Raw genomic sequence first — 23511 nt, forward strand, 5'->3', positions numbered from 1 at the left:
TGTTATTATACCTGGATCCATGTCCCTTAAGCATTTGATATTCACCCCAGCCCTACAGTACTTATGTCCATATCTTTATTCTCTCCCATTTCCCCTATCAGTATTTTATTTCAATGTTAGTGTCCTTATCTCGACTGTGAACTCCTTGTGGGCAGGAAATATGTTTATCAACTTTACAGGATTGTTCTCTCCCAAGCACTTAGTACAGTGCTCTGCACACAGGAAGCCCACAGTCAAACAATCTATCAGTGGTATTGTGTGCTTACTCGGTGCAGAGCACCGTATTAAGCACTTGGGAGAGACAGAGTTGGCAGACACATTCCCTGCCCACAAAGGTTACCATTAATGGACTGATTGATTTTTCCTCCTGCTACTACTATTATGAGGGCATTTTATAATAATAATAATAATGTTGGTATTTGTTAAGCGCTTACCACATGCCACATACCACTGGGGTAGATACAAGGTAATCAGGTTGTCCCCCGTAGGGCTCACAGTCTTCATCCCCATTTTACAAATGAGGGAACTGAGGCCCAGAGAAGTTAAGTGACTTGCCCAAAGTCACACAGCTGACAAGCGGTGGAGACGGGATTAGAACCCACAACCTCTGACTCCCAGGCCCAAGCTCTTTCCGATAAGCCACACTGCTCGTCTATAACGTGACCAGATTTTCCTAAGTTCCGAGTGGAATAAAGGGTAGGAGTAATGAATCAGCATATGGGGTAGAAGCAGCATGGCCTAGTGGGAAAAGCACAGGCCTGAGGACCTGGCTTCTCAGCCTATCTCCACCCCTTGTCTGCTGTGTGATCTTGGACAAGTCACTTCAATTCTCTGTGCCTCAGTTCCCTTATCTGTAAAATGGAGATTCAGTGCCTGTTCTCCTTCATTCTGTTGTATTTATTGAGCGTTTGCTGTGTTCAGAGTGCTGTACGAAGCACTTGGAAAGTACAGTTCGGCAACGGATAGAGACAATCCCTACCCAACAAAGACTGTGAGTCAGTCAGTCAACTGTATTTATTGAGTGCTTACTGTGTGCAGAACACTTGGGAGAGTACAATATAACAACATAACAGACGCATTCCCTGCCCACAATAAGCTTACAGTATCGAGGGGGAAACAGACATTAATATAAATAAATATATATGTACATAAATGCTGTGGGGTGGGAGAGGTGATGAATAAAGGGAGCAAGTCAGGGCGACACAGAAGGCAGTAAAAGAGGAAAGGAGGACTTAGTCAGGGAAGGCCTCTTGGAGGAGGCATGCCTTCAATTATGTTTTGAAGGAGGGGAAGAGTAATTGTCTGTAGGTTATAAGGAGGGAGGGTATTCCAGGCCAGAGGAGGAAGGTGAAGTTCGAATTGCTTAGAAGTGCTCATGGAGGTTGGGGATCATGTTGAGAAGTGAAGCCCAAATAATCCCAAAGTTCCTGTTCCACAGCGTCTTCTTCCCCCTCCTTCAAATTCTTGCTAAGTTAATTGTATTTATTGAGCATCTACTTTGTGCAGGTACTGTACTAAGTACTTGGGCAAGTACACTGCAGTAACCTATAGAGTAGTTTCATCTCTTCAGTCTTCCACTGCCCGCCCTGCATTGAGGAAGGTAAATGAAACATAGAATGTCCAAACAGTGGGTAGCAGGAAGGAAGATGAGGAAAAACAAAGGGCCTTCCATGCCTGAGTAATCAACTAAATGACTAATCAGAGCCCAAGGATTTGGGGCTCTGCTGTTTTAGCAGTATTAAGTGCTTCCTATGTGCCAGATACTGTACTAAGCGCTGAGGTAGATACAAGCTAATCAAATTGGACAAAATTTTTGTCCCACATGGGGCTCACAGTCTTAATCCCCGTTTTACAGATGAGGTAACTGAGGCACAGAGAAGTTAGATGACTTGTCCAAGGTCATATAGCAGAAAAATGGTGGAGCCAAAATTACAACCCAGGTTCCTCTGACTTCCAGGCCTGTGATGTATTATAATATTAATAATAATAATTATAATGGCATGTATTAAGCGCTTACTATGTGCAAGCCATGCTGCTTCTCTAAAGCCATAAAAATTTTAAAAGCTTTACATTTTTTTAAAAAAAGTTTTGAAGGCATAAGAAAAATTGACAGATGTGTGCAAAACAATTTACATATCCTTCAGTAGGAAATTCTCTTTTAAGTAGCTTTGAAATAGAAGCTTTAATGCTTGAAACTGTAGAGATGGTTGACAGCTGAAGATAATTTTTTCTGAAGTTTCTTTACAAGTGTTTTTCATTCTCTCTTAATATGGTTCTCCTGGTGCTGCTTTATAACTGTAACTTAATTAGAGTCATTGAAAATTTTCCTTCTTTTCAACCTGAAGCGTCTTTTAAGTTTTAAATGACCTTAATTTTAATGCTAATATTTTATTTATGATGAAAAAGATAGCCTCTTTCATCTGCTAAACATTATGCACGTATGGCACCTTTCATAGGAAAGACTGTCACCACACTTTTAAATGCTTTCTTGCAAACCAGACATCTTTCCTAATAGGATCATATCTGAATTCATAACCTGAGTGACCAGGCTTCATCTTGCTTACCATTCTGGAAGAGGTAAAGTCAGGTTCTTTTAAAGTCCTATGGTTCATGCAGAAGCACCTGAGAAAACTTGGGTCACCTTGAACTACAAGAAAAGAATAGAGATTACGATGTTGAAAGAGAAACCAAGTAAAGAAAGGGAAGTCTGACCCTAAAAAGCATATCGAATCCCTTTGATTTAACGACTTCAGGGAACCTAAGTTTGCTAGACCCTTTTCTCGCAAAACTTGATCATGGTTCTGCAGTTTCTGATATTAGCAAGATCTAAACTTTACTAGCATATAAAGAATATGCTTAATCCACTGACCATCCTACTCCATCCTAACATATAAAGATCGGCTAAGGCCTTACAGAGGAAAAGCCCTGAAGTTGAAAATTCAAAAGGGATTAGGATGAAGGATTTGAGTTCCTCTGGTCATTCTAATTGACTGTCTCGAGAAGCAGCATGGCTTAGTGGAAAAAGCATAGGCCTGAGAGTCAGAGGACCTTGGTTTTGAACTGGTTTTGCCACATGCTTGCTGTGTCATTTTGGGCAAGTCACTTAACTTCTTTGGGCCTCGGCTTCCTCATCTGTAAAATAGGGATTTGATACCGGTTCTCCCTTCTCTTAGATTATGAACCTCATCTGGGACAGGAAACTGTATCTGACCTGATTATCTTGAATATGCCCCAGTCCTTAATACAGTGCTTGGGACATAGTATGTGCTGAACAAATACCACAGTTATCATTACCTTGTTCCCAAGCTCTGTGCTATGGGATCTGATAAGGAGTTTGAAGGGTGAAAGTATGACTGGGAATAATTTCATCGTGCAAAGAAATTTTATTTTTGAAAGTTAGCCCAAAGAAATATATGGATGTGTAATTTTGGGAAAACAGCATGGTGTAGTAGAAAAAGCACAGGCCTGGGAGTCAGAAGACATGGATTCTAATCCCAGCTCTGCCTCATGTCTGCTGTGTGACTTGACTTCTCTGTGCCTCAGTTAACTCATCAGTAAAATGGGGATTAAGCCCCATGTGGGACAGAGACTGTGTCCAACGTGTTTACCTTGTATCTACCCCAGCACATAGAACAGTGCTTTGTGAATAGTAAGCGCTTAAAAATACCAAAATTATTGTTATTATTAATATTTTTATTGTCTTTGAAGATGATATTTCTGTTAATGAGATCCTTACTATATATGGGTGTTTACAGCCCAAAAGACTGACGAATGATGAATCCTTTCCACATTGTATGCATAAAAAGATCATCCTTTTTCATATTAATGTATTTGCTACATGAAGGATCTATTATTTTTAACCTCCCTCTTGGTATCCCAATTTTTCCAAAACTTCTGTTCACTTGATCAATCAGTTGCAGTTATTGAGCACTTACCATGCACAGAGCACTGTTCCAGGCACTTGGGAGAGTACCCTGCCCGTGACAAGCTTACATTCTAGAGGGTGACAGACATTAATATAGATAAATCAAATTACGGATTTGAACATAGTACTGCGGGGCAGAGGTAGGGGTGAATAAAGCGTGCAAATAATAATATAATAATAATAATGGTATTTATTAAGCACTTACTAAGTGCAAAGCACATTTCTAAGCACTGGGGAGGTTACAAGGTGATCAGGTTGTCCCACGGGGGGCTCACAGTCTTAATCCCCATTTTACAGATGAGGGAACTAAGCACAGAGAAGTTAAGTGACTTACCCAAAATCACACAGCTGACAATTGGCGGAGCTGGGATTTGAACCCATGACCTCTGACTCCAAAGCCTGTGCTCTTTCTACTGAGCCATGCTGCTTTTCTATCAATCAACCAATCAATCAATCAACCTTGCACTCAAATCCCAGTGCAAGGTTGATGCAGATGGGAGTGGGAGAAGAGGAAATGAGTACTTGGGGAAGGAGATGTGTTTTTAATAAAGCTTTAAAGGTGGGGAGAGTGAACATCTGTCGGATGTGAAGAGGGAAGGAGTTCCAGGTCAGAAGCAGGATGTGGGAAAGGAGTCAGCAGTGAGATAAAAGAGATTGAGGTATAGTGAGTAGGTTGCCAATAGAGGAGCGAGGGTTTGGGCAGTATAGACAATCACGGAAGTATGGTAGGAGAGGTTGAGGTGATTGAGTGCTTAAAAGCCTATGGTAAAAAGTTTCTGTTTGATACAGAGGTGATGGGAAGTCATTGAAGGTTCTTGAGGAATGAGCAAATGTGGACTGAACAGTTTTTGTTGTAAAATGATCCAGGCAGTGGGGTAAACTATGGACTGAAGTGCGGAGAGACAGGAGGCAGGGATTCCGGCAAGGAGGCTGATGCAGTAATCAAGGTGGGATAGGATAAGTACTTGGATTAACATGATAGCAGTTTGGATGGAAAGGAAAGGGCAGATTTTAGCGATGTTGTGAAGGTTGAACTGACAGGATTTCATTCATTCGTTCAACTGTATTTTTTGAGTGCTTTTTGTATGCAGAGCACTGTACTAAATGCTTGGGAGAGTACAACATAACAATAAACAGACACATCCCCTGCCCAAAATGAGCTTACAGTCTAGAGGGAGAGACAGACATTAAGATAAATAAAATTACAGATATGTACATAAGTGCCGTGAGGCTGGAAGGGAGAGATGAATGAAGGGAGCAAGTCAGAGCGATGCAGAAGGGGGAGGGAGAAGATGAAAGGAGGGTTCGTAACTGACAGGTGGAATTAGGTGAGTCAAGGATAGTGCCAAGGTTGCGGGCTTGTGAGACAGGGATGATGGTAGTGCTGTCTATATGATGGAAAAGTAAGAGGGAGGGCAAGGTTTGATTGGGAAGATGAGGTGTTATGTTTTGGACATGTTAAGTTTGAGGTGTTGGTAGAGATATCCTGAAGGCAGGAGAAAATGTGAGACTGCAGAGAAGGAGAGAGGTCAGGGCTGGAGCTGTAGATTTGGGAATCATCTGCATAGATATGGTAGGAGAAGCCAAGGGAGCAAATGAGTTTTCCAAGGGAGTGATTGTCAGTCAGTCAGTCAGTCATATTTATTGAGTGCTTACTGTGTATCGAGCACTGTACTAAGTGCTTGGGAGAGTACAGCAATAAACAAACACATTCCCTGCCCACAGATGGGTAATAGAAGGGGAACCAGACTGAGCCCCGAGGGACTCTGATAGGTGGTGGGAGGCAGAGGAGGAGCCCACAAAGGAGACTGAGAATGAGAGGCCAGAGAGATAGAAGGAGAAACAGGAGAGGACAGTCTCACTGATGCCAAGGTTTGATAGTGTTTTGACGAGAAGGAGATGGTTGACAGTTGAAAGCAGCTTGAGAGGTCAAGGAGGATCAGGATGGAGTAGAGGCCATTTGATTTGGCAAGAAGGAGATCCTGCAATCCTGATTGCTGCATGTCATGCTCATCTGACAGGTTGTTTTCTCTCAAAATTCCTGTTTAACCTCAGTGAGGTCATATCAGTTTATAAATGTCATATTGTGTATAATAAAATCCTGTTAAAATTGGAAACTACACTAAATAATAGGGAAGGAAATATGTCACAGCTCCTATTAAGAAGGGTTTAAAATGGGTTTTATTATTAAGTGCCGTTGAGTCATTTCCAATTCATAGCGACTCCGTGGATATACTTTCTCCAGAATGTCCTGTCCTGTGCTATAATCCACAACCTTTCTAACGGTTCTTCAGTTATCATTGTTATGGTCTCTATCCATAACAAGGCTGCTTGTCTGCCTCTTCCACGTTTTCCTAGTATTAGTGTCATCCTTCCATGTCTTCCTAGACTTTTCCTAGTATTAGTGTTTTCCCCAAGAATTAATCCTCCTGATTATGTGTCCAAAATATGCTAATCTAAGTCGAGTCATTTGGCCTTCTAAAGACCGCTTTGGCTTAATTTGCTCCGAAATCCATTTGTTTGGTTTTTGGGCACTCCATGGTATTCACAAAAGCCCTCTCCAACACTACATTTCAAAATAATCGATGTTCTTTCTATCCTGGTTTTTCACTGTCCAGCTTTCGGTTCCTTACATTGTCACTGGAAACATGATACAATTAACAATTTGTGCTTTAGTGGCAATTGTTACATCAGCACATTTCATGACTTTTTCTAGGCTCTTCATAGTAAGTCTTTCTTACATTAATCTTCCACGTATTTCTTGACTACTAGTTCCTTTATTGTTGATTGTCGTTCCCAGGAGAGAAAAAATGTCAACTATTGTCAACAATTGTCAACTTCTCTCCATCCACTACAAATGTGTTAAAAATCCATTTGTCATGATCTTTGTTCTCCTGACATTCAAAGTAGGCCCATCTTTTTGCTCTGGTCCATAACTTTTAATAATAAGCCCTTCAAATCATCTTCACTTTCTGCTATAGAGTAGTATCATCAGCAAAATCAATTTTGTTTACATTCCTTCCTCCCATCTTTACTCCCCATTCATCTTCATCCAATCCAGAGTAAGTGATTATGAACTGCTATAGTCTTGAAATTGAACAAAATTATATGTGTGGAGTCGAAAGCTATAACACTGGGTAGTGATGGTTTCTCAGTGTTTAGATGGGATTAAAGATTCTAGGACATGAGGGGAGAAAATACAGTCCACAGGACAGATTCAACTCACCAGTGATTCACCCATCCCAACACTTTATCTAGCTAATAGTAGGGGTGCAGCATTCAGGAGTTGCAGCATTCAGGAGTTGCTACCTGCCCCCACAGGGGATCAGGGGTGAAGAGATGAGGAGCTGCCAGCAGGATTGGAGCCTTTTAGGAGCCATGGTGGGTGCAAAAACAGCTACTTTTGCCTCTAAAATCATCCTCCCCCTCCCCACTCTTAAGCACAACACTCAGATGAAGGTGGACCAGCAATAAGAAAAATCTCCCAGCAAGTGGAAGCAACATAGCCTTGTGGGTAAACCACGGCTCTGGGAGTCAGAAGGACCAGCATTCTAATTTCCTTATTCACCCCACCCCGTCCCAGCCCCACAGCACTTAGGAACAGATCCGTAATTTATTTATTTATATTAATGTGTGTCTCCCCCTCTAAACTGTAAGCTCACTGTGTCTGAAATATTGTATTCTCCTAAGCACTTAGTACAGTGCTCTGCGCACAGTAAGCGACTGACTGACTGACTTTCTTCCTCCTGCAGTTTTCCTATACACCCGTGATCCGACGAGCCGCCTGGCCAAGCCAGCTCCAGTTCGTATCAGAACCACTGAAGCCCAGTCTTCCATCCACTCCTCCCCAGCTCCCTTCCCTCCAAGCTGCTCCATCCCTTGGCATTCAGCGGAGCTGGTCCCAGAGGTCAAATGGAGTCACCACTCCCCACCCCCCAGTGAACAAGAGACCAGCAAGTGCAGGAGCAAGAAGGATGATTTCATTTGTTTCTGGTACTTACAACAGGCCTCTTGCCGTTAAACAAGGTATTCGATTGATTTTTCCATCTCTGTTGCAATAAATAATACAGAACCCTCAGTTCTAAACTCACACAATGAATACATTGGGCCTATCATATGAAAACAGTGCACTTCTAAAGGAGGTTATATTATTAATTAGCTAAGCCCAGATCCACCCAAAAATATCCTCCACATCTTTTTCAACCGTCACAGTGGAGGGATGGAGAGAGAGAGAGAGGTAGTGAAGAAGAAGAAAAAAATGAAGAGGAAGAAGGAGCCAGATGGGAGGAGGAGAAGCAGCATGGCCTAGTGGAAAGAGCACAGGCCTGGGAGCCAGAGGACCTGGGTTCTAATCCCAGCTCTGACAATTGTTTGCTGTGTGATCTTGGGCAAGTCACTTAAGTTCACTGTGCCTCAGTTCGCTCAATTATAAAATGGGGATTCAATACCTGTTCTCCCTCCCACTAGACTGTGAACCCCATGTGGGATGGGGACTGTGTCTGACCTAACTAGTACCAACCCCAGTGCTTAGAACAGTGTTTGACACATAGTAAATGCTTAATAAATACCCCCCAAAAAGGGAGAGAAACTCCCAAAGGAGGTTCGGATCCAGATGGCTAAGAACTGGGGGAGAGTTAAAAATCAGGAGCCATGAGTGGAAAGGAAAAGAGCTAAGCACAGTGGAAGTCACCTGCTTTCAGGGTAAGTCAAAAGGAGGAAACCCATTCTATGACATCCTCCCTTTCTGTGAGGAGTCCACTACTGTTGAGGAAGATTCTGGCAGAAGCTGTGCAGCTGTCCCCTCATCCAGTCAGACTCCTGTCAGCTCCACTTAAAGGGGAAGTGTGGGGGGAGCTTGGAAGATTGGGGAGGGGATGGTGATATGAAAGTAATCTCTGCTTTTATCCTTCTATTTGTATTTATATTCTCACACAGTTATCTGGAAGAACACTCAAAGGGCTATATGTGTCCACACTTTGGTTGGGTTTTTTTTATGGTATCTGTTAAGTGCTTACTAAAGTATGCCCTGTTCTAAGAGCCAGGGTAGATATAAGTTCATCAGACCAGTTACAATCCCTATCCCTATGGGGCTCACAGTGTAAGTAAGAGGGAGAAAAGGTTTTGAATCTCCATTTTGCAATTGAGGAAACTGAGGCACAGAGACATGAAGTGTCTTGCCCAAGGTCACACCACAGTCAAGTGGCAGAACTGGGATTAGAACCCTCTGGCTCCCAGGCTTTATCCACTAAGCCAGCCACTCTGCTTCCCCGATTCCCTGCTTCTATCTTCAGAACTATGAAATAGAGCATCTGTTCAGCATTTTGGAATGCAGCTGGGAGACTTTTCCCTACAGCTGGTAGTTGTCCTTCCATCCGTGACTTACTGCATTTGATCGTCACGATTCTTGCAGTCTGAATGGCTCTTGCCAACTTGGAGTGCTTAGCTATTTCCTTTGGGTGGAATTTCAATGGACTTTATGAAGCCTGCTCAAGGTTAAAATGGTATTAATGTCCCAGCCCTGGGTAATTTTAGATACATTTCCACTTCAAAATTCACCCCATTTCTATCCACCAGGCTGAAAGAATCCTAGACTTTGGTCAACACTGGAGTCAACTGAATTGTTTTTCTTCAAATCATCAGTGGTATTTACTGAGTGCTTTCTATGTGCAGAGCACTGCAGTCAGAGCTTGGGAGAGTACAGTACAACAGAATTACTAGACACCTTTCCTGTCCATAATGAATTTACAGTCTAGAGAGGAGCTTACAGCCTAGAAATGAGTTGTTTTTGGACAGGGATAGACAGCAGACATAAGAAGCCAAGGCAACTGGGAGTTGTACTCAAGCTTATTGTTGTTCCCCACCTGAAGGTTTATTTAGGGCATCTGAACACTTTGTTCCCCGAATGCTAACCTTCTCACTGTACCTCCATCTCGCTGCTGACCCCTTGCCCACTCCTTTCTCTGGCCTGGAATGCCCTCCCACCTCATAACAGAGAGATAATTGCTTTCCCCCACTTCAAGGCCCTATTGAAGCCACATCTCCTCCAAGAAGCCTTCCCTGACTAAGCCTTCCTTTCTTCTTCTCCCACTCCCTTCTGTGTCACCCTGATTTGTTCCCTTCATTCATCCTCCCTCCCATCCCCACAGCACATATATGTGTATATATAAATATATATATATATATACTTTATTTATATGAACATTTTTCTCCCCCTCTAGACTGTGAGCTCATTGTAGACTGGGAATGTTTCTGTTTGTTGTTGTATCGTACTCTCCCAAGCACTTAGTACTGTGCTTTGCACACAGTAAGCACTCAGTACATACAAATGAATGAATGAATCTGAACATTTGCATTAAACATCCTATGTGACTACTGACAGCAATTCCAGTGAAGTGCTGAGGCCATTCAAAACATTTTTCATGGTTTACTGCAATTGAAAAATCTCTCTGCTGGTTTTTTCCAACTTAAATATTAGCTCAATTCACCTATTGCTCTCAAGATTTTCTCCTAATTTTATCTTGTTTTCATCCACAGCTCGACTCATTTTCAAACCCTCCCCAAATTCCCACCTCCTCTGGGAAGCCTTTCCTGATACATTCATGAGAACCCAGTTGTGTTTACCCAACACCCACCCTTAGATCTTTTGTATTTTATTCCAATCCTCAGCACTTACATTGATATGTATATTTTTAAACGTATACTTATTTATTTGTGCATTAAATTATTTCTCCAGCCATTCACTTATTTTTATCCTTTCTAAACTGATGTCTTTTTTCAGTCTGGGCCAATATCTTGGGAAATGGAAAATCATCAGTGAATGGAATTCCGGGGTACAAATCCCTTAACCAGGATTTATCGCCTCAGGAAAAGGTGAGCTATAGTCATGATAAGGTGTGATGTCTGTGGAACCAGATTTATCTGTGCTAACAGTAGCTGGGAAAGGCAGATTTCTTAGAATCCAGGCCCTGGGCAGACTGGTGGCTTTGTACCCGAAGAGTCAAGGTGTTCATCATGGTGCTCCTTTTGGCTGATTCCCTGACAAATGATATGGGCTTTGAGGGCAGTCAATTAGTCTTATACCAGCCAAGTGAAAAATTGGGTGGAAAAGCAAGAAATCCTTTTAAAAACCTGCCACATTTGATTTGTGCTTTTCCATTTACAGTTTAGGATTTGTTCTGGATTGTCTCTTCCATCCATTTCTCTGCTGACTTGATCCCCTTTTCTTTTGTTCTTTGGAAGTCTTTTGCTTCTATTCAAAGTGGGGCCATATCCTCCATTTTTGTCCACCAGTCATTTTTCTAATTGTTTTTTGTAGCATTCAATAAGCCCAGTTCTTTAAACTCTACAAATGTGGAACAGCAATTTCATGAAACACTGGAAATCATCTCCTGCCCCACAAAATTCCCAAGTAGGATTTTCTTGGGGGAGAAGAAAAACACAGCAATCATATGATTCTCATTGATTTCATATGGAGCCAATTCTTGTCATCATTAGCCATTTGAAGGTTTGGTTCTGAGATATGTTGCCAGGTGACCTGAGCAGAAACAACTGCAAGGAGATCAAGACATTATCCCTAGGTTTTCCAGAACATTTGAAAATATGGAAAACCTCTTTTAGGTTTACAGCACCTAGAGTCTCTCTTACTAGGCAATTACAATGTGATCTGCCATCAGGATGAAATCATTCTGAAGCTGGTAAAAGAAATCAGCCGTCTCTCTGGTTTTGAAAGCGATTCCAAGCACAAAGATTCCACTATAACAAATCTGCAGAATGAAATTGCGACATTGAGTCAGAAACTGTCTCGAGCAGCGCCTGGCTGGAATGAAGTGGAAATGGCTCAGAAACTACTGTCTCTGGATAAAGACATTGGAGCAAAAGTGGAAGAGATTCAAAACTTAAAAGAGCAGGTATTGCATAATGATGATGACTATCTTAAAAGAGTATTTTTAAAAGAGTATTTTTAAGTGGCCCGGTCCAAATCTGGGTAATTCAGACAGAAGCTTAATTTCTTTTTTTTGAACTATCTGCTTCTGCTGTGGTTAGGTAGTGTGGTCTGAAATTTTTGCTTAAAGTACTGGGTCTTTCTGAAAATGTTTTGTAAATTTCTATTTTACTTCTTATTTACTTAGTAATTCAGGATATGTAAAGTATCAAAAAACTATCTCTAATCTGGATTTTCCTCTTTTAGCCCCCGAAAGATCACCTGAGCAATTGCTTTCCCTGAGCTCCCAGTCCCAGCCCAAAAGCTTGATGCAGCAAGGTAGACTAAAGAAGGAGAAGCATTTTATGCTCAGGCACATGTCTTACAAAAAAGATGTGTCTTAACAAAAAAAGGAAAATTCCAGAGGGCTTTTCCAGCTTAATTGTTCGTCTCCCAATCAGTCAGTCAGTCCTATTTATTGAGCACTTACTGTGAGCAGAGCACCATTACTTCAGCATATTTGCATCACTGAAACACTCACTACTTCTCATTGCACTTTGGAAAAGATCATTTAACTTGTTTGTGACTTAAGTACTTCCTCCTATTTGTAAATCATTCTGTCTCTATCTCCCACAGTGAATTGTTAAGTCTCTGCCACACATCTGCTATGTGACCTTGGGCAAGTCACTTAACTTCTCTGAGCCTCAGTTGCCTCATCTGTAAAATGGGGATTAAGACTGTGCACCCCACGTGGGACAACCTGATCACCTTGTATTCCCCCAAGCACTTAGAGCAGTGCTTTGCACATAGTAAGCGCTTAACAAATGCCATTATTATTATTAATAATATTATTATTATTACATCTTCTATTGTACTTCACCAGTTGTGTACAGTGTACAGCGCTCTGCATGCAGTAAGAGCTCGATAAATACTATGTATTTATATGTCTGTAATTTATTTATTTCCATTAATGTCCATCTCCCCCTCTAAATGGTAAGATCGTTGTGGGCAGGGATTGTGTCTGTTATATTGTTGTATTGTACTCTCCCAAGTGCTTAGTATGGTGTTCTTCACATAGTACATGCTCAATAAATACCATTGACTGCCTGACTGATTGATAGACTTTATTGTAGGGCTTGAAGGGATTTTTCTCCAGGGATAAATGGTCTAGGTGGTGGCCCAGATCCAGAAAGCACTTTCCCCTTCTCCTCAAAGCTGCCACCACACCCTTTGGGGGAAGTGGAGAGTCAGGGCAGTTGTCCAGATCATTTAGACAAAAGACCTTTATGTAATGGAGGAAAAAGCAGTCTCAGGGTTTCAATTCTCCAGTTGGGGTTCAACACTGACTGAATTTACTGGATTATTGTTTAGCTCTCCACTTCCCATTGCTTGGTTTGAAACCAAATCGGTTTTTAAATATCAATTAACAACTGTGTTTTTGTCTCAAAGAACTAGACGCTTTAAAAAAAATGTCATAAAATAGATTCAAGTGCTTTGTACAGTGCTCTGCACACAGTAAGCACTCAATAAATTTGATTGCATGCATCTGTGTTTGTATTTTTGTTTCCTGCTCACAAAGTAGGTTTTCTCCCCCCTCTCTTGGGTGCTTAAAATCTCAATTTATAGGACTTGATAACCTGGTTGTGTGCTGCAAAATCCATCTTCTCTCTCTCAGAACTTCCCCCACCCTTCCCTTTCTCTCTCTCTAGACTGTAAGTTCCTTAATAATGATGGTATTTGTTAAGTGCTTACTATGTGCAAAGCACTGTTCTAAGTGCTGGAGAGGTTACAAGGTGATCAGGTTTTCCCACCGGGAGCTCATAGCTTTAATCCCCATTTTCCAGATGAGGTAACTGAGGTCCAGAGAAGTTAAGTGACCTGCCCAAAGACCCATAGCCAAAAGTTGTCAGACCTGGGATTTGAACCCATGACCTCTGACTCCAAAGCCTGTGCTCTTTCCACTGAGCCACGCTCCTTCTCCCTGTGGGCAGGGAACATGTCTGCCAACTCTGTTAATACTGTACCTCCCAAGTGCGCAGTACAGTGCTCTGCCCACAGTAAGTATTCAGTAAATTCCACTAATTGATTGATTGCTCTATCCCTCTTCTCCTCTCTTGCTTAAAATTCATTCATTCAACCACTTGTCTGCTGTGTGGCCTTGGGCAAGTCACTTCACTTCTCTGTGCCTCAGTTGCCTCATCTGTAAAATGGGGTTTAAGACAGTGAGCCCTGCATGGGACAGGGACTGAAGCCAATCCAGTTTGCTTGTTTACAACCCAGAGCTTAGCATAGTGCCTGGCACATAGTAAATGCTTAACAAATGCTACAATTATTATTATTTTATGGAAATTTGGGGGAATACAGCCAAAGGTGGTAGATCTTGAATTTTTGCCTTTAGAGGGTGATTGGGAAATTGTTTAACAGGAGGGACTCATGGAGCTACAGGAGGGTAAACTATTATTTCCTGCATATATTGCCACTTGGCCTGGAAGAGTGAGACAGGGGCTTTTTTTTTCTTTAATTTAAGTGCTTACTATGTGCTAGACCCTGTCCTAAGTGCTGGGTTAGGTACAAGATAATCAGGTTCCACAGTCCATGTTCCTCCTGGGACTCACAGTCTTAATCCCCATTTTACAGGTGAGGTAACTGAGGCACAGAAAAGTGAAGTGACTTGCCCAGGATCACACAAAAGATGAGTGGTAGAGCTGGGATTAGAACCCAGGTTCTCTGTCTCCCAGGCCAGTGCTCTCTCCACTAGAGCATGCTGCTTCTGCATATCAGTGCTCTGCACACAGTAAGCGCTCAGTAAATATGATTGAATGAATATCAGATTTAGAGATAGTAGTCACCTCAATCTCTCTTTTATTTTTGTCATACTTTCCCAAACGTTTAGCACAGCCCTCTATGAACAGTGATATGTCCCTGTTACCCTCATCCAGCCACTATTAGCTTTGTTCTGGGAAACCAAAAGCTGCTGTGATGTTGAGAGTCAAAAAGAGTTGTTTTAAACAGTGAGAGGACCCCAGTGAGAGCACTATTTGAACATTTTCAAGTCCTAGAGGGTAAAATCTATCCCTGGATTGAATCCAGTATTAAATACATTTCTGTGGAAGGAGCAGAGGACAAGTAAATTGAGATTTCAGATTTCATTCTAAATTCTGCATCTGTCTGGAATCAAGAGGGCTAAGGGCTTCCAGAAATCAAAAGTGATTTTTCAACCAAACAATTATGAAAGTATAAACCTCGGAGAAGAGGCGGCTCGGTTCCCACTGTCTGGTTTTTTGCTGATTTTGTGTGGACTTCTATAGATCAGTCATCTGCAGAGAGGCTCTAGTGAGGTGCTGTGCCACTCCCTTTCTGAGCGTGACCTGGAAATTACAAACCTGAAAAATGAGAGCGAGAACTTAAGGAGGAACAACACTATCACATCAGGTGAGTTTTCTTCTAAGGGCTGCCAAATGTAAATTCCTGGAAAGGGAATGAGTCTCCCTGCTTCTTCTTCTTGGGATGGCGTCATGTCATTTCTGATCCATAGTGACTCCAAGGACACACCCTCTTCTGTCATAACGTCATTCTGGTATGTGTATCTATAGAGTTTTCTTGGTAAAGGTACGGAAGTGCCTTACCATTGCCGCCTTCTGCTCAGTCAAACCTTGAGTCTTTGCCATTGTTTTTGATGAGTGTTTTGATCATTTGATCAACATCCTTTGGTTCTTTCCCATGCCACTGCTGCCCAGCCCAGGTGAATGGACTTTATCTGATGCTTCGGCTTAGACCTTTCAATTTCGGGTAACCCTATAAGGCATAGCTCTAAGCTTCATCAGTGTACAAAAACTCTCCTGCCACAATAAGGTGTCAGTTCATAGGATAGATGTGTCTCCCAGCTCTGTTATACTGTACTTAGTACCATGCTTTGCACACAGGAAGCACTCAATAAATATGATTGATTGATTGATTGATTACATCCTTGGCCCTCCCCAAACCAAACAGCGCTTCTGGAGGACAGAGGTGGGACACGGCCCCAGCTTGCCTCTGGGCCTTCAGGGAAAACCTAGACGTTTTCAGTCCAGAGGTATACCCAGGCAGTCTGGGAGCTCTAGAGTTTTCCCAGCTTTGATGTTGGGAGCCGGGACGCCCCAGGGCTCAGCTTCAGTGGCACCAGAATTTTGGTTGGGAGGCCGCAGGTTCCCGAAGAACATCTGCTCTTGATCAATTTCAAGGTGGCCATGCTTAGTGGCTAGAGCGAGCCTAGTGATTAGAGAACAGGCCTGGGAGTCAGAAGGACCTGATTTCTAATCCTGGATCTACACATGTCTGCTGTGTGACCTTGGGCAAGTCACTTAACTTCTTTGTGCCTCCATTACATCATCTGTAAAATGGGGATTAGAGTGTGAGCCCCATGTGGTACAGGGACTGTGTCCAACCTGATTGACTTGTATCTACCCCAGGGCTTAGAACAGTGCTTGGCACATAGTAAGCCCTCAACAAGTACCATTATTATTATTATTCCAAATGTTGACCACATCAATCAAATGAATAAAGCCAGAGAGTCATAAATGTGAATTTCACCATGATTAGCTGGAACGGACGCAAGCTGAGTCTTCACTGAAGGCATCCAGTGAAGAGATGAAGAATGGTCACTACCTTATGCTGTTACTTGCTAAATGCTTGCTAGGTGCCTGGCTCTGTACTAAGTGCCGGACTGGATAGCAGCAAATCGGGTGGGGCGTGGTCCCCGTCCCATCTGCCCGTTGTTGGGTAGGGACCGTCTCTATATGTTGCCGACTTGTACTTTCCAAGGGCTTAGAGAAGCAGCATGGCTCGGTAGAAAGAGCACAGGCTTGGGAGTCAGAGTTCATGGGTTCTAATCGCGCCTCCCCCACATGTCTGCTTTGTGATCTTGGGCAAGTCACTTCACTTCTCTGAGCCTCAGTTCCCTCATCTGTAAAATGAGGATTAAGACTGTGAGCCCCACGTGGGACACCCTGATCACCTTGTATCCCCCCCAGCGCTTAGAATCGTGCTTTGTACGTAGTAAGTGCTTAACAAATACCATTATTATTATTATTAGTATTATTATGTGTTTTTATTCCTGTGGAACTGAATAAAAATATCACAGTCATTGTTAGATGCTGGTTCCTTATTTCAAGCAGGTGATAAATCTGAGCCTTTAATCTGAATCCAGATACTCCAAAAGCTTAGTGGACTGCCTAGTAATTGGCAGTCAGTTGTCAAGCATTTAAATTGGTTCGGCGTGAGGCTTGAATGGTCACATGTCGAGCACTCTCTACAGGGGTGTAGACTGAAGGCTGGGGAAATTGCGTATGGTGAACAGGAGAGTGAAAGCCCAAGCATTTGTGTGTTCTCCAGAGAATTATATACCAGGACAGCTGGGATAAATTGTTTAAATGTTCTGTGTCTCTATTTCCTCCCCCGTAAATTAAAGCTTGTAGTACTAATAATAATAATAATAAGGGTGTTTGTTAGTATTTACTATGTATCAAGCACTGTTCTAAGCACTGGGGTAAATATAAGATGATCAGATTTTACACAATACCTGACTCACATGGGGCTCAAAGTCTTAATCTCCATTTTACAGATGAGTGTAACTGAGGCACAGAGGAGTTAAGTGACTTGCCCAAGGTCACACAGCAGAGAGGTGGTAGAGGCATGATTAGAATGAAGGTCCTTCTGAGTCCCAGGCCAGTGCTCTATCCAGTAGGCCATTCTGTGCTCTATTTCAGCTAAGGGTCAGTAGTTCCATGGAGTTGCCAAGCATTATTGCTGTGGCAGGTGAAAAGTTAAAAACAGCAGCTTACCTTCTCCCAGCCTCTTCAACTTCTATCAGTTATTTCTGGTCCCAAGCTCACTGGCAAATATCTAACTGCAAAACTGATTAATCAGTGGTGTCAGAGGCCAGTTGTCAATCCAAATTGTCATTAAGGTGCATCCTTTCATGGCTTGAGAGCAATAGTTGACTCTAAAATAGGTCTTGAAAATTGTTTGGGTTTTTTTATGGTATTTATTAAATGGTTACTCTGTATCTAGCATTGTTCAAAGCACTGGAGAAGATACATGTAAATTAGGACAGATTCAGTCCCAATCCCACACAGGGTTTACAGTCTAAGTGGAAGGAAGAACAGGCATTGTATCCTCATTTTGCCATTGAGGGAACTGAGACACAGAGACGTTAAGTGACTTGCCCAGTGTCATATGACAGGCAAGTGTTAGGAGAAGCAGCGTGGCTCAGTGGAAAAAGCCCGGGCTTTGGATTCAGAGGTCATGGGTTCAAATCCCGGCTCTGCCACTTGTCGGCTGTGTGACGTTGGACAGGTCACTTAACTTCTCTGGGCCTCAGTTACCTTGACTGTAAAATGGGGATTAAGACTGTGAGCCCCCGTGGGACAACCTGATCACCTTGTAACCTCCCCAGCGCTTAGAACAGTTCTTTGCACATAGTAAGCACTTAATAAATGCCATTATTATTATTATTATTATTATTATTGTGTTGTAGCCAGTATTAGAACTTGGGTCCTTTGGCTTCCAGGCCCATGCTTTATCCATTAGGCCACGCTGGCATTTGTTAAGTGCTTACTATGTGCCCAACACTGTACAGGATTAGTACAGTGTTACAATGTTCCCAATGTAGCTAAAATTGGGATAGCTACAATTTTATCAGATTGGACACAGTCCCTGTCCCACATGGGGCTCACAGTCTAAGTAAGAGTTTCTCTGGTTGTTTTGGAAAAGGATAACGTATTGTAGTTCCTCTTGAACAAACTGCCCTCATTTGCTGCTGTCATAAATGTCTGTCTGAAAATATCCTTTGTGTCCGGGGAAAATGGGATGCCCTCTGAGAAACAAAGTTTCTGGACACAGGAATGGAAATGTCCAGCAAAATAGGGTTATAAAGAAAGGATAGAAGCTTAGCTCCAAATAAAAGGAAACATTTGAAATGAAAGGACTTTAGAGAGCTGAAGACTAAAATACTTTTTTATCACCAGGCTAGTCTTATCATTTAGATCCTTGTGAGCCTTCTAGTCTATGCCCCGGCTCCAGGAGAATCCCTATTATTTCCATCTCAGGCAGATGAGAGTCTATCCCCCTTTTATTTTTTCAATCTCCAAGGAAAAACATTGCAGTCAGCCTTCCTAACCCATCCAAGTGTCTTATAGCCATCACTCTCAGGATGTACTTTCTGGGGTCTAATTTCAAATGTTCCTGCTGTAAATTAACTCTAAATTGCCTTCCTTTGTCCCCAGTCAAGAAGGAGGTTGCAGCCTTTGAAGTTCAGTTCTAAGCTTTCAGAAAGTTAGCCAAACAGTGAATTTCTTGCAGTCACTAGTAATATTCTTTGGTTTAGACACAAAATATATCACAGGTGCACTGTTTGTTAGGGATTATAGGCCTCTTCAGCTACATCTGTACTCATGGGTAAATTTCATCATCAGTGGCATCGTTTTCCAATATGAAAGATAATGAACTAAATTTAGATGATTATCATTATTTCTAGGTGTTTTATCAAAAATAACTATTTCCTTTCATTTTTCAATATTTCATTCCCCAAGAAAAATATAACAAGTGATTATATTTTCTGTAAAGAGTCCTTTGGAACCTCTCCTGCCACATTCCTATTGGTTAGAATTATTATTTTCCTAAGTAGAAAAGCAAGTCCATGCCCAGAGGTGTCAGCCCACTCCAAGAACAAAATATGTCTGGGGAGAAAGTGGTTTGGCTTTGATATCAATCACTCCGCAATGGACAAAACAATTTGGGGATTTGGAGGCTTGCCATTACATTTCAGGCTCCTTTGAAGCCAGAGTTCAGAAAAGACCTTGTAGTCTGCTGCTGCTGCTTTTTTTTCCCTGCAGCTCAGCTTGTTGATGCCTCTCTGATAAATAGAGAGACAAAGTGAACTCCAAATCCTTCCAGTTTCTAGTTTTCTGCTCTTTGACCTCAATACCTCTTTTTTCAGCCCTAGTGACCAGTTTGCAAAACGACATTGCAGCAAAGGAGCAGCAGATTCAGCACCTCAAGCAGGATGTGGACAGGCTGGAGAATGAAAACAGGGAAAAGGATCATCAACTTGCAGCCATTATTGCCAGAGTGAATATATGCTACCATTTTTTGCTCATTAATGACCCTGTGGGGGTAAAAATTATCCATAGCCTTCCAATATTTGGTGCAAATCTTCTAAACAAGGAGTGTTTCTATTTGCTACCATGAAGTCACCGAAGTTGGCCCTCAACTCCCCTTTCTAGGGTGAGGGCTGGTTTAAAACACTATTTTTATTAAATGGTATTTGTTAACCACTTACTATGAACGAGGCTGTACTAAGTGCTGGGTCAGACACAGTCCCCGTTTCATGTGAGGCACAGTCTTAATCCTCATTTTGCAGATGAGGTAACTGAGGCACAGAGAAGTCAAGTGACTTGCCCAAGGTCACACAGCAGACAAAGGGCAGAGCCAGGATTAAAACCCAGGCCCTTCTGACTCCCAAGCCCAGCATCTATCCATTAGGCCACATTGCTTCTCTATTCTGTCAATAGTCAACTTCACCTCTGCTCCACCCTCCCTCTGCAGATTTCTTTCACCCACTTTAGTGGCTGAAGCCAAGATCAGGAAATTTGACAGTTGGCAGATGTGAAAAGTTATAAGCAATTTTTTATTATTATGGTATTTATCAAGCACTTACTATGTGTCAAACACTGTAGTAATTGCTGGGGTAGATACAAGATAATCAGGTCCCTATCCCACATGGGGCTCACAGTCCGAGTAAGATGGAGAACAAATATCAAATCTTCATTTTACAGATGAGGAAACTGGATCACAGAGAAATTAAATTGCTTGTCCAAGGTCACACAGAGGAGAAGTGGCTGAGTCAGGAGTAGAACACAGATCCCCTGACTAAGCCCATGCTGTTTCCTCTGGGTCATGGGTAGGGTAGGGTTTTGAAAAAATCCTTCCTCTTAAGTTGATCTTTAACCTCACCCTACTGTATTCAGCTCTGGCATTTTTCACTAGATTGCAAAATCCTGCTGGGTAGGGACCTTCTTTTTGGATTGTGACAAGTACAACGGATGCTTAATAAAGGTTTTTATTTGACATTAAATTCAGTGGTCACCCCACTTAGTAGGTGGGGCTAATCCAGATTTGTAAAGGTGGCTTTTTCTCTTGTTTCACAGCCAAGTTTCCTGAAGAAAACTGTAAACTGTATTCCCTGACCTCTGTCTTTGAGTGATACTGTTTCTGTGTTGGTGAGTCAGGAGATCTGAACTAGTTGGTGGCTAGGGGTTACTGCACAAAGTGATCTTTGATGCTTCAAGCTCAAGGGCTCTGGTTTTGTGAAACTTGGATTAGTGACAATTATTTCATTTGAGAAACAGTGAGGCCCAAATAGAAAGAGCTCAGGACTGGGAGTCAGGAAACCCAAATTCTAATCCCAGTTCTGCCACTCACCCTCAATGTGACCTTGGCAAGTGTCTTAATTTCTCTGTGCCTCCATTTCCTCATCTGTAAAATGGAAATTAAATTCCTTTGCTCCCTGCTCTTTCTAGTCCTGTAGACTGTAAACTCACTGTGAGCTGGGACTGTGTCTGTTTATTGTTTATATTATATTATTATATTGTGGCCTCCCAAGCACTTTCTGCTCTGCACAGCGCTCAGGAAATATGAGTGACTGATTGACTGTGAGCCCTGTTATTATTATTGTTATTATCATTATTATATTTAAGCACCTACTATGTGCCAATCACTGTTCTAAGCACTAGGGTAGATACAAGATAATTAGGTTGTCCCACGTGGGGCTCACAGTCTTAATCCCCATTTTACAGATGAGGTAATTGAGGCAAAGAGAAGTGAAATGGCTTGTCCAAGGTCACACAGTTGGCAAGTGGTGGAGCTGAGTTTTGAACCCACGTCCTCTGACTCCCAAGCCCATGCTCTTTGTACTAAGCCACACTGCTTCTTGTGTGGGACAGAGATGGGTGGTCAATCTGATTCTACCCCAGTGCTTAGTAGTGTTTGGCACCTAAAAATGCTTAACAAATACCACCATTATTATTATTATTATTCTTTTATTATTATTGTTTTTGTTGTTATTATTACTTTGGGAGGGAATGAAAGTTGTCCAAAATGAAAAACCAACCCTGAGTGTCTGCTTTTCATCTGACAACTTCCTTCTTTCAACCTGTCCTTGCCAGTGCTCAAGCCTGAAAGAGGAAATTAAGAAAAATAACTCAGAAGCAAAGGAAAAAGAACTAAGAGCTTGTAAAAATGTGAGTTAATTCTCATTGTTATTTGCCGTCCATTCAAAACCTTGAAGTGCACATTCAGAATGTCGGTGAAACCAATTGTTAGAAGCCACGGGCTTCACCTGCAACCTTTTCATATCAAGAATTTTAGAAGCTGGATCTTTATTTCACCAAAAGAACCCCTCCCTTCACACCCACAGAAATACAGGACCCAAGCTAATAATTTGTGGTGGGGCAAAGCAGCAGGTCATGGAGCGGCTGAGAAAAGAATGAGCTCCAGTTGATCCTGCTGCCTCTGCTGGTGTCTCGCTGGGCTCCTTGCTTCATTGGCTAGCTCACTGAAAAACCCAAGAAGCAGGTGCTGCCAGGGGCAGTAGTAGTAGCAGCAACAGGAGGAACAGGAGCAGTGTCTCTTCTTGTCTGCCCCTTCTTGAGCTCCCCTTAGGGAGCCCAGCAAGAAGCCATTGCCTGTCACTACTTTAGTGCTTGGACTATCTGACTGTGAGCTCACTGTGGGCAAGGAATGTGTCTGTTATATTATTATAATAATTGTTGCATTTGTTAAGCGCTTACTTGGATACAAGCAAATTATGTTGGACAGAGTCCCTGTCCCACATGGGATCACTGTCTCCATCCCCATTTTACAGATGAGGTAAATGAAGCAGAGGGAAGTGAAGTGACTTTCCCAAGGCCACACAGCAGAGCAGTGGCTGAGCCAGGATTAGAACCGGTCTTTCTGACTCTCAGGCCTGTGCTCTGTCCACTAGGCCATGGTGCTTCTCATTATAGCATTGTAGTTTACTCTACCAAATACTTAACACAGTGCTCTGCACACAGTATGTGCTCAGTAAATATGATTGATTGAGTACCTATAAAAGCTCTGCTGTAGAACATTAAAATTACTTTGTCCACTGTTTGTGATGAATAGAGCATGGGCCTGGGTTTTAATCCTGGCTCCACCACTTCTCTGCCGTGTCACCTCGAGCATGTCACATAACTTCTCTGTGCTTCATCTTAAAAATGGGGATTAAGACTGTAAGCCCCATATGAGACAAGGACTGGGTCTAGCCTGGTAAGATTGGATGTAACCCAGTGCTTAGTACGGTGTCTGGCACATAGTAAGCACTTAACAAATATCATAAAAAAATTAAATTATTTAGTCCATTGTTTGTGATGTTCTCCTGTGAGTACTAAAGATATTGGAACTATCAGTGTTGCCATACCTTGACTATATGGATTGTGGCACAGAAATTTCCATGCTTAGCCAGCATGGTACCTGTCACGCTCAATGTACACATATAACACATGTGAATACCACACAAAGATTTTCTCAAACTGAGCTCCCCTGGCTCTGATAGTCACACCCCAGCAAAAATTCATCTATCAATCAATCAATTGTTTTAACTGAGCAC

General features: G+C 42.2%; 1 protein-coding gene across 4 annotated transcripts in view; it reads left to right on the forward strand.

Annotated features, from left to right (window-relative positions):
• The window catches only part of FHAD1 (forkhead associated phosphopeptide binding domain 1), a 109250-nt gene that overhangs the window by 20819 nt on the left and 64920 nt on the right, over positions 1-23511 (forward strand). For all 4 annotated transcript variants that reach the window (XR_005451090.1, XM_038746864.1, XM_038746863.1 and 1 more), the window contains exons 4-9: positions 7678-7951; positions 10704-10795; positions 11599-11832; positions 15155-15278; positions 19822-19952; positions 22049-22123. Coding sequence is in view for 3 of the 4 variants with exons in the window: in XM_038746864.1 (XP_038602792.1) it covers positions 7678-7951; positions 10704-10795; positions 11599-11832; positions 15155-15278; positions 19822-19952; positions 22049-22123 (930 nt within the window). In the remaining variant the exon portion in view is untranslated. The remainder of the gene's footprint in view (positions 1-7677; positions 7952-10703; positions 10796-11598; positions 11833-15154; positions 15279-19821; positions 19953-22048; positions 22124-23511) is intronic.

Source organism: Tachyglossus aculeatus, chromosome 5, assembly GCF_015852505.1.
Source record: "Tachyglossus aculeatus isolate mTacAcu1 chromosome 5, mTacAcu1.pri, whole genome shotgun sequence".
NCBI classification, from domain to species: Eukaryota; Metazoa; Chordata; class Mammalia; order Monotremata; family Tachyglossidae; genus Tachyglossus; species Tachyglossus aculeatus.